Here is a 17,914-nt window from a genome sequence, read left to right on the forward strand (position 1 = left end):
TCTGGAAAGCTCTTATTAATCCCACACAATGTCACACAGAGCATAAATAATATGATGAGGGACAACTAATATAAACATGGGCTGGGTTCTATCTCTTCAATTGAAAGAGACCAAGGCTTGCTGGCTAGAAAGCAATAGAAAGACAGAGCCATTGTCATCTTGGTGGACATGGGTTCTACCAAGCTGCGAGCCAGCGACCACTGCTTTAATGATGAACTTCCTCTACAATAGTCTTTTGGGACATATTAATAGTTTTCTGTGTTGCATATGCACATAGTTGGAAAATGAATGAATACGGCATATGAGCCTAGTCTTTTGACTTAAGCCTACTGAAGTTATCGTTTAGCATAAGCACACCTATTGAATGGTCTCTTTAGGGATAAAGCCAGACTGTATAGGGGTTGACTGGATTGGAAGAAATCTCTACTGGACTGATGGGAGAGCTGGCCAGATTTTGGCAATTCAGTTAACTGCTATGGGGAGAGGAAAATCTGAATACACAGTTGTCTTGGATGACGACCTGATTCGGCCCCAGTCTTTGGCTTTGGATCCCTTAAATGGGTGAGTTGGTGTCAAAACACCAGGTTAAGAATCTCAAGCTTGTTATTCCTCCTGAGTTCTACTTTGATGCTTGTGTTAGCTCAATCCAGAATGAGTGAATTGGAAACATGAACGTCTGGTTTTAGATCTAATGCTGATTGGTATCAACCCAAACTTTGGGAAAAGTTCAAAGTGCAATTTACATTGTGGTCAGACAGTGGCATGTAAGGAAAGTAATGAGCTCCTGGAACACACGTATGATTTTTAAATGGCAGATAAGGAGGGAAGTAAGGATAGTTAATTTATGATCGTCCAGACTTGCGTTAAGCCTGAATGATCCCACTTACAGTCTTTTCTTTCTGAAAACGGGTGCAATTTTATAATTTAAAAAATTAGTGTGTATGTGTGCACTTGTGTGCACATGTTCCAGTGCCATGGTGCACGTGTGGAAGTCACAGGATAGCTTGTAGCAGCTGGTTCTTCCTTCCCAGCATTTCGTTTCCAAGAACTGAACTCACATTGTCAGGCTTCAAGGCAAGAACATTTCCCATTGACCCAACCTCCAGCCAAAAGACACATAAGTTAAGTTAGCATTCCTGTTCTGCCACTGGGATGACTCTGTGAATAACAAATATAGGAAAAAGATATGGGAAACCTATGGTCCAGTGGTAACCCACATTTGATATCCTTTCTTTTCCTTACCTTTTCATGCATATCAGAAATTGTCAGAATGGCTCACTCCAGGAAATTAACCGTAGTTTCTAGTACACTTATCAGCCATAGGCAATAAGGAGGTTTCACCTACACATCCATCCATGACAATTTTAAAAGCTATTTTGATTTTTCCTTTTTTCTATTTTTCTTTTTCTCACTATTTCTGTCTTTTTCTCTTTCTTTCTTTTTCTCTTTCTTTTCTTTCTCTCTTTCTTTCTTTCTTTCTTTCTTTCTTTCTTTCTTCCTTCCTTCCTTCCTTCCTTCCTTCCTTCCTTCCTCATTCACTTGCTTTTTTAACCTACCCTCTAGTTAAGGAAAGACTGGTAAGTTCCATGAATACCTTCCAGGCTGTGAGCTATTGTACTCCCAAGATTCTAGTGGTAATTAATGACAATTAAGCAATCATCATAAACTTTCAAGAAAATTTCCTTTTAATATTTCACAACTATACTTAAGAAACTGAACTAATTTGAAAAGTTGAGGAAACATTGATTGATCCATAGCTCAGTAATTTTTCCTTATTGCTATGATGACATTGACCTCTAAGCTACTATTTTTTAGACACATATGGAATCTTTTTAATCTCTGAAAGTCAATGTTTTAAGAAGTTCATTGATAGACATGTTCTCCAAGGTGGTGTCCTACCTTAAAGCTGGCTTTTATCCACATAGATTGATGTACTGGTCTGAAACTGGAGAAGAACCTCGAATCGAGCAAGCTGGCATGGATGGTGGCAGCAGAAAGATCCTTGTCAATCAAGGCCTTGGCCGCCCAACTAGCATAGCTCTTGACCAGTTAAGTTGGAAGATATTCTGGTCTGATGAGAAATTTCACTGCATTGGCTCTGTCAACCTAGATGGCAGTGGCATTAGTGTAAGTGTCCTCTTGACATTAGGATCAGTTGAAATATCATGGGTCTTGTGTAAAACTCACCCCAGAAAGCTCACCTTCACCATTGTAGATGATGCAGCTAACACAAATCAAGAGCCCCTTTTCAGTGGCTGTGTTCGAAGATAAAGTCTTCTGGTCTGACCTTCAGACAAGAACAATACAGCATGCGGAGAAGATGACAGGCAAGGACAGGGCTGTCCTCATCAAGCATTCTGGACAGCCCTTTGGACTCAAGGTATGTGGAGTACTCTTTAAAACATCTCCCTAGTCCTCTTGAAAAAGGCTATGTCTATGAGCTACCCCAAATCACCAAGTTTACATGCACCATCTACAGCAATTAAGAGCACTTTTGGGGGCTGAGACTGTAGTTCAGAGGCAGAGTTGTACATGTTAAGCAGGCATGAGGCTCTGTGTTCAACGGGGCACACAGAAAAAGAGAGAAGGGGAGGAAGGTAGAAGATAGGGGGAGAAGGAGGGAAAGAGGGAAGGAAGGAGAGGAGCGAAGAATTGGTTGACTTTCTATTTGAAAGGATTTAGCACTTAGCAGCATCCAGCTCTTTTCTTTCAGATAATGCATGAAGTCCTCCAGCCTAGGTCTTCTAGTCCTTGTCTGGACATAGGATGTTCTCACTTGTGCCTTCTGAGCCCACGAGCCAAGGGAAGTTGTCGTTGTCCTGTTGGCCTCCTGCTGGCAGATGACGGAATCACCTGTGTCTCCCTCCAGGAGTCTGGGTTTGTGTTCCTGGTATTGCCCACTGTTCTCACCCAGGTACTGTTCTAGAGCTTTTCTGACATGCCTAAGCTTGGCTTGTGTTCTGTTTCTGACTGAGTGTAGATGTCTCCACATTTAGTTGTAAATGGTGGAGGCTCTTCCCCTTGAAAAATTCTTAAAACACAACTTATGTTTTAGTATTCATCATACATTGTGTGTTCTTGTTATGCAAAATATCTTGATATGCTCGGCTGACCAACATAAGGTTTTCTTGAAATGCTTAAATGAAAATGATGTGCACTTTAAGACATACTTAGCTAAAAGTACAGTCATGCAAGTCCCCACCCAGAGGACTTGCCAATTCTTGGCATTGTAAAACAATGGCATACCCTCTGGGGTTGAAGATTAGCTCCAGTGCCAGTGTGATATTAATTAATATTGTTTAAAGAGAAAGACCTTTAACAGGGATCATGTCATCAAAATGCATGATACAATAGCTAGCTTTAAGTCAACTTGACACAAGCTAGAGTTATCTGAAAAGAGGAAGCCTCAATTGAGGAAATGCCTGTAAGTTCCAGCTGTAGGGCATTTTCTTAATTAGTGATTGATGGGGGTGGGCCCAGCCCGCTGTGGGTAGTATCATCCCTGGGCTGGTGGTCTTGGGTTTTATAAGAAAACAGACTGAGCAAGCCAGTACATAGTACCCATCCATGGTCTCTGTATCGGGTCCTGCCTCCAGTCTCCTGCCCTGTTTGAGTTTCTGTATTGACTGCGTTTGATGATAAACTGTGGCATAAGCCAAATAAACCCTTTCCTCCCCAACTTCCTTTTGGTCATGGTGTTTTGTCACAGCAATAGTAACCCTGACTAAGACACACAGATCTCAGGAATTCTCAGTGCTAGAGGCTCAAGGAAAGGAACAAGTCAACTGTTTTCTGCTTTCAGAATATAGAATGTCTGAAAATATTAATTTAAGAATCCTAGCACCAATATCATATTGACATTAGAAGATTCAAATAGACTTGATCAATGTCATCTATCTAATTTCTCCCCATAGATCTATCTGAAAAATCTTAAGACTTCACAACAAACAACTGTTCCAGAACACAGAACACTTCCCTTCACCAGTGTCAAACAGCTGGCATCAGTGGATTACCTTGTCCAGGAAAAGGCCCTGTACCTGTCAGAGCTCAACACCAGTGACATCAGGCTACTGAGGATGAAAGAACCAGAGATACTCTCGTGGCGGAGAGTCATCTCTGTGAAGGGGACGGTGATTGACTTTGCCTTGGACTGGATGAGTGGAAACATATACTGGATCGACACTGATAATCCCTACATCAACGTTGCTTTCTCAAACGGCCAGTACCCCATTGTTTTGCTCAGTGAAAACCTTTACCGCCCAACTTCTATTGTCCTCCACCCACCTACTGCAGCCATGTGCTTGGCAGACTTGGGTTCACAGGATGTCGGGAGACATGGCTCCAGCATTGAATGCGCCTCTATGGATGGCAGTGGGAGAAAAGTACTATGGCTGCAATCCCAGGTGCCTGTGGGCCTGGCCTTTTCGGATTCAGGGACCCGAGTATACTGGGCTGATACTGGTAAGCAATTAATATCTGAACCCTAGATATGAACCTCACAGACCCTGTGCTGAATAATGAAGTTCTGGTCAATGATCTTCAGCTATAACCTCAAAGAACCTTCAGATCTCCTGAATCTGCCAACACAGTAGAGACAAATAGATGCATCCCTAAGTAGTACAGTATAACCCACAGAGTCATGCGGCTGCCCCTTTGTAAGGATAAGACTGAAAACTCAAAATATGTGGATAATAATGCTGGGACAATGGTTCAGGTGGGGGGGGGCAGCACCTGTCTTGCAAGCATGGGGACCTAGGTCTAAATCCCAGGAACCCCCTGCAAATGTGGGTATAGCAGCACATACCAGTTGCCCTGTGGTGATATTGGGGGTAGGAGCTAATGGGCTAGCTAGCCTGGTATGTGAGGATGTAAACAATAAAGAGCCTCTGCTTCAAACAAGATGGAAAGTTAAGACAGAAACCTGGCTTTGTCCACTGATCTTAAAACATATGCTGCGACACAGGATACCTGTACTCATATGTGAACACATGATTACATACTTGCTCATCATGCACATACACATATGCATCACATCATATATACTATATATGTATGTATGTATTAATAAATTGTTGTGAATCACTGTTATGGAGAGGTGAATAACGGAGAATTGATTTCAGGTTCCAAATGACAAACAGTGTCATCCTGAAGCTGGAACAAGACATAACAGTCTTCAGGATGTAGTATAGCTATTAAGACTACATGAAATTAACTGACCATCTCTTCCCAGGGCAGGGGCTTATACAAAGTATTCAACTAGATGGCTCAAGATACAGAGTGGACTACCAAGGACTTAAGGGTCTTCACCTCTTCGCATGTGGTCAAGACATGATGCTGTGGACAACTGTTGATGATGGTAGGTCTCCGTTGTGTAGACTGAAGTGTGGTCTGAACTTACTCCTGCAATCCAAAGGGTATCTGCTTCTACTTAGCACATGAGCCTAGCAGGGTCTCTCTTTTAGAAGAATGACTGACTTCCCTAGACTACAGAGGATGCAGAACAGTGCATCTGTGGCTTAGAGGACCTTTTGCTTGTTTGGTTATTCTCTGCATCAGTGGTCCTCAACCTTCCTAATGTTGTGACCCTTTAATACAGTCCCTCATGTTACAATGACCCTCAGCCATAAAACTATTTTTTGTTGCTACTTCATAACTGTATTTTTGCCACTGTGGTGAGTCGGGTAGTATGATAATATGACAATGTAATATTTGATATTCAGAATATCTGATATGTGACCTCCAAAAGGTCACTATCCATAGGTTGAGAACAACTACTCTATATGATAAAGCTTAGGTCCTGAAATTTCTGTGTTTCATAGCATGGTCCTTACTGTCATGTTATCAATCTGTCACTGTGGCAAAACACCCGTGGCAACCAACTTACCAGCTTCTGAGGAGGAAAGTCTGATCCATGGATTTCAGTTCACTTGTTCCAGCTGCACTGAATCTTCAGTGATGAAGTGTGTCTTGGTGGATCACATAGAGGAGAATCCAGTTCCCTCCAAAAAAAAAAAAAAACAAAAACAAAAACAAAAACAAAAAGAGAGAAAGAGGAAGGCTAAGGACCTAAAATTCTAACTCCCTTTGTCGTATCCTCAAGCTGGACACCAAGTGTTCAACACATGCACCTTTGGGCAATCCTACTGCAGAGGGAACAGGGCCAAGAGTTGGGACTAGGTGGCATGTCCACCCTCAGTTACTAGCCGTTCCAGCTCACCAAGAAGTGACAATACATGTCTTTAGTTGACAAAGGAAACATGAGGTACTAGGCAGATTATACAACGTTCTTTCTATTTTCATTTTTAAATGACCCTTTCTAGTTTGTATGTTCTTTTGTATGTTCTTCTTCTACTCTGCATGCTCACATACAAAGAAATGGGTTTCACTGGGACATTTTTGTTTGTGTTTATTGTGATGGTTTATTCTTTGTCAACCCCTTATGGCCTTTCCCAAAGCCTGTTTACTTATCAACGGATCCCTTCCTTCCCCAGTAAACTCCTGCTTCTGCTTCTCTTACACGCAAAGAGCTTTATTCCCGACTCTAATGTGGCATTTCTAGGCTATTCATTGTCCAAAGTTACAGTGTTTTCATTCATTACTGTATCTGTGCTAGATTCCCGTGAATAAACTCCTAATGAGTCTAGATTTAAGGAAACTAGAAAAAAATTAAAATAAACCTGTATCCTTAAATTTCCAAATATCTATCAGCCACAGCAAAGCAAGTTGCCAGTACTACCCCAGAGGATCTGTGGTATATGACATATGATGAGTCTCCTTCCACCCACTTTAGGATTCCTCACGACTCCCACAAATGAGCTGTTTCCAGAGATATGTTCTAATAGATTTTGAGATAATCTTCATTAACCACATGGATGGCATTTAAGGGCCACATGTTTTAATTATCTAGTCCAACATCTATTATTGCTCTAGCTATAATTTATTGACAGGTAAATTTGACTTTGTTTAGCTTTTGTGTTTGTTTACTTGTTTCTCACTCTGTAGCCCAGGCTAGCCCCAATTACACAGTCTTCCTGTCTTGGCCTCCCTAGTACTGGGATTATAATTGTGTGTCACCCCATACTGGGCTCTCATGTGCTATTTGTTATGGTTGGAAGCTTATCATTTTACAAAGTTCTCTCAGATCTTCTTTCTCACAATAAAACTCAGAAAAATATGTACCTCTTCTGAAAAAAAAATCTCTTTGCTGCATTAAATCACATGAATGAGTTAAAGTGTTCCTACTGAATGCAATCCTTTGCTTTGGAAATGGTTCTGCCATGGATTCTATTTCTCTTAACAGTTACTCACTGGCTTTTGTTTCAGCCCAGATCACCAGAGTTTGGTACAACAAAGCACAAGTCTCAGAAAGCCAGTGGTTCCAAGTGGACCAGAAGATTGTAGACTTAAAAGTGTATAGTGTCCTTAGTCAACAGGGTAAGTACATGTCCAATGACTGTGACGACATTGCAGTCTACTGAGTTCCCATGGAGGGGACATTCCACGCTACCATCTTCTTGGAATGTCTTTGTGTTTCCCACTATGTTAAAATATCCCTGTCTAAAAGTCTTGCTGTTCTGCACAATGCTCTTGTCTATGGACAGTTCCTTACTGTCTGGGTCAGGCACACCATTGACACCATTGCCTTATTAATAGCATACCAAACGCGGCTGTGGTAAATCCACTGGGCTGGAAGTTGGTAGACATGATGTTAGTTTTCCATGGCTATTACTATAACACACACCAGAGACAGCTGGCTTCTGCAATGGGAAGGTTTCTTCTGACTCACTGTTTTTGCAGGGGTCGGTCTGTGAATGTGCCTCCTTGCTTTGAGGGTCTATGGCAAGGCAACACATTATTACAGGAGTATATTGCAGAGAAAATCTGTTTTCCCCCTGTCTGAAAAGCAAAAGAGGAAGAGACTGGAGTCTATAGTCCACTGGAGATGTGCCTCCCATGTCTAAATACCTCCCACTAAACCGTATTTCTTCTATTTCCAGTGTCTTTCAATAGTGTTGTACTGGGGTTAGACTGGACTGCAGGGACCTTTGAGGGGCACTAAAGATCTTCACTATAGAATCTGAGCCTTTTTGTGTGTTGTTGTTTGGGGTGTGATTGTGTTTGTGATCTAACATAGTTCCTGTGAACCCAGGGTCTGAACAATAACACTGAGCAAGCCTCCCCCTCTCTCTTGCTTCTTCCTTCCTTCCTTCCTTCCTTCCTTCCTTCCTTCCTTTCTTTCTTTCTTTCTTTCTTTCTTTCTTTCTTTCTTTCTTTCTTTCTTTTTTTTGAACATAGATTTTTTTTTCCCATACAGTATATTCTGATTACTCTTTTTCTGCCCTCAACTCCTCCTAGATCCTCCCTACCCAAACTCCCCCCCCATTAGAATACAAGCAGGCATCTAAAAAATAGTAATAAAAATAAAATAAAAGCAAAATAAATGAGAGAGAGAACAGGACAAAATAAACAAACAGGAAAAAAGAGTCAAAGAAAGAGTACAAAAAGCACAACAGACACTAAGATATACACATTCACATAAAACAAAAATCTGAAACCAGAATATATCACTCTCCTCACGTACACTAAACAGTACTAGTATTGGCATAAGCAAAACACCTACTTGAGACTTGAGAGACGCCTGGTGGTTGGTGCAGGCCTGCTACTTATTGACATCCTGTTTTTAAAGCAAAGGGAACAGGGAGGGGCAGCTTTGAGGTATAGCTCTTGCCTAGTACACAAGGGACTTCAGGTGGAATCTTTAGCAACACACATACACACTTGAACTCTGAAGTGGAGCTAGCCTATTCTACTCCTCCATTGTAGCTACTTTTAACATTGATTGAGCCTCAGACCATCAACTTGGGGACAGCCAGTTGTGATGGGCACATTAGTCTTAAGAGCATTCTGACCTTTGGTTTTTGTGACAGACATATCTCTACAAAAGTGTGCTAGTCATGTGGAGACCCCCAGAGTCTTGACTTGGTGGGGACATAAATTTTAGACGTCTGCCAATGACAGGTGGTTACCCAGGTTTTGCTAAGAACTTGCTAAGTTCTTAGAACTACAGGAAGCAGCTTTTCACCTTTGTGTAAGTTTGCATCACATACATCTCTGGGGTACAGTGCCTGGGATATCTCACATGGTAAGATCTCATTACAAGTTTAAGATTAAGCCTTGAAGAGTGATCCCAAGTGAGAAATGGCTCTCTTACTCACATTATAAAAGGGATAACAAACCCCACAGTTTCCATGGTTTCACTAACAATAGTTTTCTTTCCAAGGGATTTCTTGTTCTGTCATTTGAGTGAAGTGTGCCCACAATGTAGTCTTGAATGACTAAGAGATCCCCTCAATTTTTCTTAAGGTGGGCCCTTGTGATATGTTTAAAGCCATACCGATCTATGAAGAATTATCCGTTACTGAGAGCCCAATTAACTAAAAGGAATCAAATTGAAGAGCTATCTAATTTGTTTGAAACATCTGTGTCATATGTCTTTAATGTATTTGTAAAAAGCTTGTAGAAAACTCCTCTGGAGCCTAATCTCACACTTAATGTAGTTTTGGTTTGGGAATGGGCTGATGTACAGGTAACAACAGCTGCTCAAGAGACAATGGAGGATGCAGTCATATCTGTCTACCGAATCCCGAGGGCAAGACTTGCTGGTGTCCCGATGGGTACTGCTTGGTTGATGGCCACACATGTGTGGAAGCTGTCCAGTGCTCTCCAATGTCACAATGCTGTAAGGACGGTCAGAGGTGCATTTCCAAGGAGCAAATTTGTGATGGTCACGTTGACTGTCTGGATGGTTCTGATGAAGTGGACTGTGAGTACCGCCCACCCAGCACTCATTGTGTCTTAGTGTTCATGGCTTTTGGAAGTCCCAATACAATACCACTCCTCAACTATTTATCCTATACATTACTGCCATGTTAGCACTGGGTTTTGTGCCTGGACAACATCAAATTCCAACTTCTGGGCATATACATTGTTATGCATTCCTCTGGAACTCTAATATGCCTTTGGTTTTAGGACAGGGAGCATGAGAGTGAATTGTAAGAAGCTGGACATCTGTTTGAACAAGTCTTGATACCACCAGCTTAAATAGAATGACTGGCTGAGTAACCACAGCACAGGGGAAGGAGGTTAGGCCAACGATTTTATCTGTCTTGGTCTTTGTAGGTCTAAATCCAGGTAACGTCCGTTCAACATCAGTACTTAAGAAGCCAGAAGCTTGGAAAAGGTTGATATCAGAAGCTTTCGAGCTTTTTCAGGCTACTGAGTCTACCACAGATGTCTATCTACGACAAGAAGAAATGAGACACCCTGTTAGAAAAACACTAACCAATCAAATGCCTGCATCAGGGAGCAAGGTCCCAGAAACCAAGGGAAGGGCAGAAACTCTTCAGTCCAAGGATTTACAGACAGCAACACATAAGTCCTGTAGCCAAGACTTTTGCAACGGGAGAGGGACCTGCATAATGGAAGGAAAACTGAGAAAATGTCGCTGCCTGGTGGAATATGGTGGAGAGTTCTGCCAAGAAGCAGCGCGTGGCCCTGTCAGTGGCTACGTAGCCCTGGGTGGAGCCGTTGCTTTATCAGCTGCTCTGGCCGTTTGGGGGCTGTTTCTACATTCCAGAAGGAAACGGAAATTCAAGAGGTGAGTGGCTATGAGTGTCTTTGTGTGAGAATTACATTTCAATGGCAGCTTATAATATATGATGAGTAGGGTTGAAGACTTAAAGTCCATTCTAGGAATTCATTTTCTGAGAAGCGATTTGGATGAGGCCCTTGTTAAATGACCAGGAAAGGCAGTAATAGGGTCAATCTCCTTGAGACCAGAGGTGTGTGATACGGTGTTGGAGGTAAGAAATTCGCAAGGGTAAATAAAACCTGCTGTGCTAAGGCCAGTCTGTGACGAAGCTGCAGGAAGGAAAGGGAGGGTATTCCCCACCCATGATGAGATAGGTCAGCACCCGGGACTGCAGGAATGTCTGTTAGGAGGTTAGTCATTTGCCAGGATGCCAGGCTGGTTGTCACAGACAGCATGAATGCATGCTCTCAAGAAGTCTGAGCAGATTGCTCTTCTTTGATGTTCTTCTTCTTGGTTGGTGGATGGTGGACATCTTCCTTTCTCCTTCACAATATCTTCCTCCTCTTTTGTGTCTGCACCCCCCCTTAGGGAGGTGGTCTTGTTGTTATGGGGTTCTTGTTTTGGGCTCATGAAACTTAATTGTCTCCTTGGAGACCCTATCATCACCATCTATATTTCATTAATTTGGGGACATCGGTGGGGCACAGCTTAGCCCACACCCAGAGGTGAAATTCGGGAATAATGTGAAGAAGCTACACTAAATTTTATCCAAGGGCAAGAAGGTCATTTAAAAAAAACAAACAACAGCCAGATGGTACTCCTGCCATTGTGAGATAGAGAGAGGGAAGGACATGTTTGAAGGAGGTGATGGAGATACTGAGAAGGAGCATTAAGCAGCTGACAGATGAATTACAAAGGGGCCTGATGCTCGAGGAGCTGCCTTGCTGTTCTGTCTTCGGTTCACAGACCAAAGAAAAGGCAGGAGTATGACTGTGTCCAAGCGAAGGCTGGTTAATGGGTGACTGGTTTACTCTCCGTCCTTCTTCCATGTTTTCCTGCTTTCTTACTTCACTTTTGTCCTGCTGTCCCTTACCTGTCCCTAAAGTTATTTCTCATTGACTGGTCACTGAGCTTCCTTCAGGGTAGAAACCATACTACATTTTCCTAGTAACAAATAATAATGGACTCAACTATCATCTATTTTAGATCATTTGCTTTATTTAAGAACCGATTAAAATGAGACACAGTTTCTATGTAATGAACCATGACAGCAGATGTATATATGATTTATTTAGTTTTATGTTGAGTGCATGGTGTTTACCTAGATGTACGCATTATGTATGTCTGCTATGTATGTCCAGTACCTTCAAAGGCCAGAAGAAACTCCCTGGAACTGGAGTTTCAGACAGTTCTGAGCCTCCACTTGGAGGCTGAATTTTCATCCTCTGCATGGGCCGGAAATGAATGTTAAGAACTGAGGCATCTCTCCCCCCACTGTAATAATATTTTAATCTTGGTTCCTATGCAAGCTATTCCTTTGACATCATTTTCTTTGATTGCAGAACATCTTCAAGAAATTTGGACTATGATAAAGAAAATAACCAAGAGGAAGAAAATCTAATGAAGAGTGAGACTTTTGTCAATGAAGTCTATGATGACCAGGTATGTGGAGGGAGCCAGGGAGGTTTATCTGAGGAAAAGGGGTGGTGAGGCATGCTTAAAGAATGAGATTGTGGGGCCTGGAGAGATTGCTCAGTGGTAAAGAGCACTAATTGCTCTTCCAGTAGGTCCTGAATTCAATCCCCAGCAACCACATGGTGGCTCACAACCTTCTGTAATGGAATCAGATGCAGTCTACTAGTGTGTCTGAAGACAGCTACAGAAGTCATTTACATAAAATAAATAAATCTTTTAAAAAGTGAGATTGTGAATAGTGCTAAGTGGGCAAGTGTGGCTGTAATTTATAGTAAACTTCTGCTTACACAGTCTTTGGTCTTCAGCTCTGGTTTGGAGAATTAAAATAAAACATGCGTGAAATAGACATTTCAGTAGCATGCACACAGGGCAAATGATATTGGGAGTGGGGTAGGCTGCTATTAGGATTTGAGTTACCCCGAAAACGCAGGTACCCTAACCCCATGACCTCTACTAACATACTTAGTTCCATTAACTTATTTTCTTGTTTGTTCTCTAATTCCAACTCTCTTCCCACAGGAATCCTTAACCTCGTTACAAACTGAATGAGCTCATTAAAAGAAAAAAAAAGCTGAAACATTTAAATAAATGCTGCTTGAACAGTTGTACGATGTATTAACTTTCCTAACGGTTTGTGGTAAATACTGATCACTTCTTCAAGTGATTCCTTCTTAAATTAGAGATGGTCGTCTGGTATTTTTGATCACATCATGGAGATTAGAAAACTGTAGGCCCTTAGATATGGTGAGAATCCAGTTTGACTTCTATGTAGCTTAGGCTCTGACTCTGCCCCAAGCACCCATCAACCCAAGTCATGGGACCCAGTGGCAGTCGGAAGTTCTAGATTTAAATCTGAGCTCTGATGCTGGCTTTGAGACAGTCCTCTGAACCAGTTTTCTAGTTTACCAAAGAGAGGGATCTTCTTGCCATTCCAGTTAAAAGCCAAGTTTCCGTATAATGGCAAATGGTCAAGGATTTGCCCTCTAGTATCACTAGCCTGGATAAATTTCACTTCCGGGTTGGCAATTGTTTATAAAAACCATTTCCTTTATGATAACGTCAATCAATTTTGAAACTAATGGGGCAGGTAAAAGTACTTTGTAGATATAGAGTCTCAGACACATGATATGTCTCGTGCTATTTAAAATAACATTAGTGGGTACTGTGGTCATCAACATAGGATATAGGCTACACCAGGATTAAGCCTAACTAGCTCTTGCTCATTGAGGACCACACAAGTGGTTGGCCTGCTAATACGTCTGCTCATCTTGCTAGGTATACTGCTTCATGGCGAATCAAAGGCATTGAATTTGTGATGTGTATAGGGTCACAGTGATAATATGGTCCAAAACATGGTAGAAACAACCTTGGGCAAGTCACTTTGTCCTATACAAGGCCTATGTATGGCTTAGCATGGTACCAGTCACATGAGTCTAAATCGTAGTAAGCCCGATATCATTTGGAAGAGTTTCCTGGCTTGGTATCTTTTCTAGACTTTTGCATATCGTCTTAGAGAATGAGCTTGTGCAAGCCACCAAGCCTGATGAGAAGCCCTAGGCTTATTACTGGGGACAAAGCATAAAATGTCCCATGTTCTTCAATAAGGTATGAAATCTTCTAAGTAAAGATCAACGTGACCCGAAGAACACATGCCAGGGAAGCCTCCCTTCCCGATTAGGCTGCGATAGGTCTTTCTGGCTAGAAGGTAGGACAAGCATCATTGAGTTGTGCAGAAGTTCATCTGTACCAGAGAAAACTCATCTCTACCTTCCAGTACCCTGTGTCCCTTCAGTCACAAAAGGAATTTGTTGTTTCTACCTCCTGGAAGCTAACATCACTGATCATTCTGCCCTTGACAAGTTCCTGGCTTCACTCTTCACACGTGTATGAAACTGCCATGAAAACAAACAAACAAACAAAATAAATCAGGCTCCAAAGCAGGTGATGTTATCCCTTTGCATAGGATGGCGTTGCTTCCTTGGTCCCCTCAGGACCTTTATCCTTCTTCCAGACCCTCAGGCCTTATGTTCTGTCTTGCTCAGTCAGCTTCTGCAGGTTCAGTGCTTGAATGTGACTGTCAGTCGCTCCTCAGACCCAGATTCTAATGCAGACCTCAGGAATTCCTATCATTTCAGGGGAAGAAGGCTATGGCCATAGTCAGGCAGTTCCAAGTGTGCTGTGCCTCACCCCACTCCTCCTCTCATCCCATATCTGGACTACCTATGTTTCCCATGAGTGTATGCCTCAGTATATGCCATCAGAATCTATTGTAACATATCCCTTAACACCTTCCTCCATTCAAGAATTTAGAGAACATACTGAATGTCCTTTTCAGCAAAAGGCATGATTTTAGAATTGATTCTCAAGACTATATTTAAGAATTCCTAACCATCCCTAACTCTTGAGCTGGCTTATCAATTTCATAACCTTTTTGACTGGTAGAAATGATGCATTTTAAACCATAAGAACCTTCTAGTATGCCAGTGTCTATGTTATATGTTAATTTATCAGTTTCTTTTTTTTTTCCTTTTTTTAAAATTAGGTATTTTCTTCATTTACATTTCCAGTGCTATCCCAAAAGTCCCCCATACCCTCCCTCCCCCCCCCACCCACCCACTCCCACTTCTTGGCCTTGGTGTTCCCCTGTACTGAGGCATATAAAGTTTGCACGACCAATGGGCCTTTCTCTCCACTGATGGCCGACTAGGCCATCTTCTGATACATATGCAGCTAGAGACACGAGCTCCAGGGGGTAGTGGTTAGTTCATATTGTTGTTCCACCTATAGGGCTGCAGATCCCTTTAGCTCCTTGGGTACTTTCTCTAGCTCCTCCATTGGGGGCCCTGTGATCCATCCAATAGCTGACTGTGAGCATCCACTTCTGTGTTTGCTAGGCCCNNGAATAGNCTCACAAGAGACAGCTATATCTGGGTCCTTTCAGCAAAATCTTGCTAGTGTATGCAATGGTGTCAGCGTTTGGAAGCTGATTATGGGATGGATTCCCGGGTATGACAGTCGTTTCTTTACATTTGTTACCAGAACCTCAAGTTTGTAGCTGTCTTAATTAGGGTTACTGTTGCTATGATGAAACACCAGGACCAAAAGCAACTTCAGAAGGAGAGGGTTTCTTTGGCTTACATATCCTGAATCACAGCCCATTTAGAGAAACCAAGGCAAGAACTCAAACAAGGCAGGAACCTGGAGGCAGATGCTGATATAGAGGCGTTGGACGGGTGTTGTTTACTGGCTTGCTCAGCCTGCTCTCTTAGAGAACTCAGGGTCAGAAGTCCAGGGGTAGCCCTACACACAATGGACTGGGCCCTCCCACATCAATCAGTAATTTAAAAAAATGTTCTACAGGCTTGCATATGGCCCATTCATATGGAGTCATGTTCTCAATTGAGGTTCCCTGCTGTAAGAGGACTCTAGCTTGTGTCAAGTTGACCTAAACCTAGGCAGCACAATAACATAATTGCCCATGAGTAAATAGAGCAGGAAATTCATGATAGAAGCGAAACCTCTGGGTGTTCTTCTGGAAAAATAAGGACGTTTAGAAAGAAATGTTAATTGGCCTGTGCATTGGGCTCAAAGACATACTACACATGACTTTCTATGTTTGCTAGCAAATTTTTTAATAAAACATATTCTTTATATTAATAAAAAGTATAAGATATCAAAGTATTGAATTAATAATACAGAAGACATTTGTATTAGTTAGGGCTTTACTGCTGTGAACAGACACACCATGACAAAGGCAAGTCTTAGAAAACACAACATTTAACTGGGGATTACAGGTTCAGAGGTTCAGTCCATTACATTAAAGTAAGAGCATGGCAGCATCCAGGCAGGCATGGCGCAGGCAGAGCTGAGAGTTCTATGTCTTCATCCAAAGGCTGCTAGTGGAAGACTGACTTCCAGGCAACCAGGGTGAGGATGGTATGCCCACACCCACAGTGACACACCTACTCCAACCAGGTCACACCAATTCCAACAAAGCCACACCTCCAAATGGTGCCACTCCCTGGTCCAAGAATATACAAACCATCACATTCCACTCCCTGGTCTCCATAGACTTGTTCAAACACATGAGTCTATGGGGGCCATACTTAAACATTTAGTCCAACTTTCAAAGTCCTCAGAGTCTATAGCAGTCTCAACAATGTTAAAAGTCCAAAGTTCAAGGTCTCTTCTGAGATTCATCCAATCAATTAACTGTAATCCTCAAAGAAAGACAGGAAACCAGCTGGGCAAATTCCAAACTCTGCATCTCCATGGCTGATGTCAAAGAGGTCTTCAGATCTCCACTCCTTTGTCATCTTTGTTAACTGCAACAACTGTTTTCTTCTGGGCTAGTTCCACTCCCTGTTAGCAGCTTTCCTTACCATGGCTCTGGCATCTTTAACGTCTTTGAGTCTCCAAGGCAATTTCTTTTTTTTTTTTTAAAGATTTATTTATTTATTATATGTAAGTACACTGTAGCTGTCTTCAGACACACCAGAAGAGGGCATCGGATTATATTACACATGGTTGTGAGCCACCATGTGGTTGCTGGGAATTGAACTCAGGACCTTCTGAAGAGCAGTCAGTGCTCTTAACCTCTGAGCTATCTCTCCAGCCCTCCAAGGCAATTTCAATGTTACAGCTTCTTGTTTCAGTGTCTGGGATTCCACTTGATCTTTTGGGCTCCTCCTAAGGGCTGGCATCACTTCTCCAGCTCTGCCCTCTGTAGCACTCTAAACTCAGGTTGATCCACTCCACTATGGCTTCTGTTCTTGGTGATCATCCCAATACACTGGTAATGACATCTCCAATACACTGGGGTGTTCCACTCCAACTAGGCTTCACCAATAGCCTCTTATAGGCTCTCTTCATGGTGCCAATCCTCAAATCATTTGCATGACCCCTTCAGTCCTAGGCCATCAACTACAACTGAGGCTGCACCTTCACCAATAGTCTTCCATGGCCTCTTACAGTGCCAAGCCTCAGCTGCTCTTCATAACCCCTTCATGCTTTCAAAACCAGTACCACCTTAGTGACTCTTTCCCATTACCAAGTACAGCTGCAGTAGGAGGTACAACCTTGGCAATCTCTGGAACACAGCTTCTATATGCTCACAGAATACACTTCCTAGAAGATTTCACCTCAGTGACATTGGTCTCTTCTTGATCACTGCCAATTTCTTAGCTCCAGCTAACCAGCACTGATTTGCCCAAGTAGTCCCTTCTATTATTCACTCTAAAGTCAGAGCCACATGGCTGAAACTGCAGAGTTCTGCTGCTTGCAGGAGCTGGGACATGGCCCCCTTGTTCTATTACATTATCACCAGCTTTCTGTTCTCCAACTCCTTCACTACCTAAGATTGGCTGTCCTGCATCTTGCTCTGTAGATTGACCTTGAATGCAGAGATCATCATGCCTATCTCCTGGGATTAAAGGTGTGTACCACCATGCCTGGATCTAAATTCAGCTGGGTAGGGTCTTGCCCCAAGGTCCCGCTCCCTTAATCTGTTATCTCCTAGAACACAAGATTTTGCTCCATTTCACTTCCTGGTACTCCTTTAATACTCGAACCATGTATTTTATATTTTTCCTTTCTAAGCTTGCTATGCTTGTTCAAACTTCTCTTCAT

At 42.3% G+C, this 17,914-nt stretch overlaps 1 protein-coding gene across 3 annotated transcripts in view; it reads left to right on the forward strand.

The window, feature by feature from the left end:
- LOC115031727 (prolow-density lipoprotein receptor-related protein 1-like) overlaps positions 1-12,891 on the forward strand; it is a 50,304-nt gene extending 37,413 nt beyond the window's left edge. The window contains exons 23-33 of one of the 3 annotated variants that reach the window (XM_029480320.1): positions 378-561; positions 1,926-2,127; positions 2,216-2,380; positions 2,714-2,914; positions 3,915-4,461; positions 5,231-5,356; positions 7,324-7,434; positions 9,587-9,823; positions 10,180-10,657; positions 12,154-12,253; positions 12,806-12,891. In XM_029480320.1, coding sequence (XP_029336180.1) covers positions 378-561; positions 1,926-2,127; positions 2,216-2,380; positions 2,714-2,914; positions 3,915-4,461; positions 5,231-5,356; positions 7,324-7,434; positions 9,587-9,823; positions 10,180-10,657; positions 12,154-12,253; positions 12,806-12,835 — 2,381 coding nt within the window. In that variant the 3' untranslated portion in view covers positions 12,836-12,891. The remainder of the gene's footprint in view (positions 1-377; positions 562-1,925; positions 2,128-2,215; positions 2,381-2,713; positions 2,915-3,914; positions 4,462-5,230; positions 5,357-7,323; positions 7,435-9,586; positions 9,824-10,179; positions 10,658-12,153; positions 12,254-12,805) is intronic. The other 2 variants (XM_029480321.1, XM_029480322.1) reach the window with 2 other exon arrangements.
- The last annotated feature ends 5,023 nt before the right edge of the window (positions 12,892-17,914 follow it).

The sequence above is a fragment of the Mus caroli genome, chromosome 8 (assembly GCF_900094665.2).
Source record: "Mus caroli chromosome 8, CAROLI_EIJ_v1.1, whole genome shotgun sequence".
NCBI classification, from domain to species: Eukaryota; Metazoa; Chordata; class Mammalia; order Rodentia; family Muridae; genus Mus; species Mus caroli.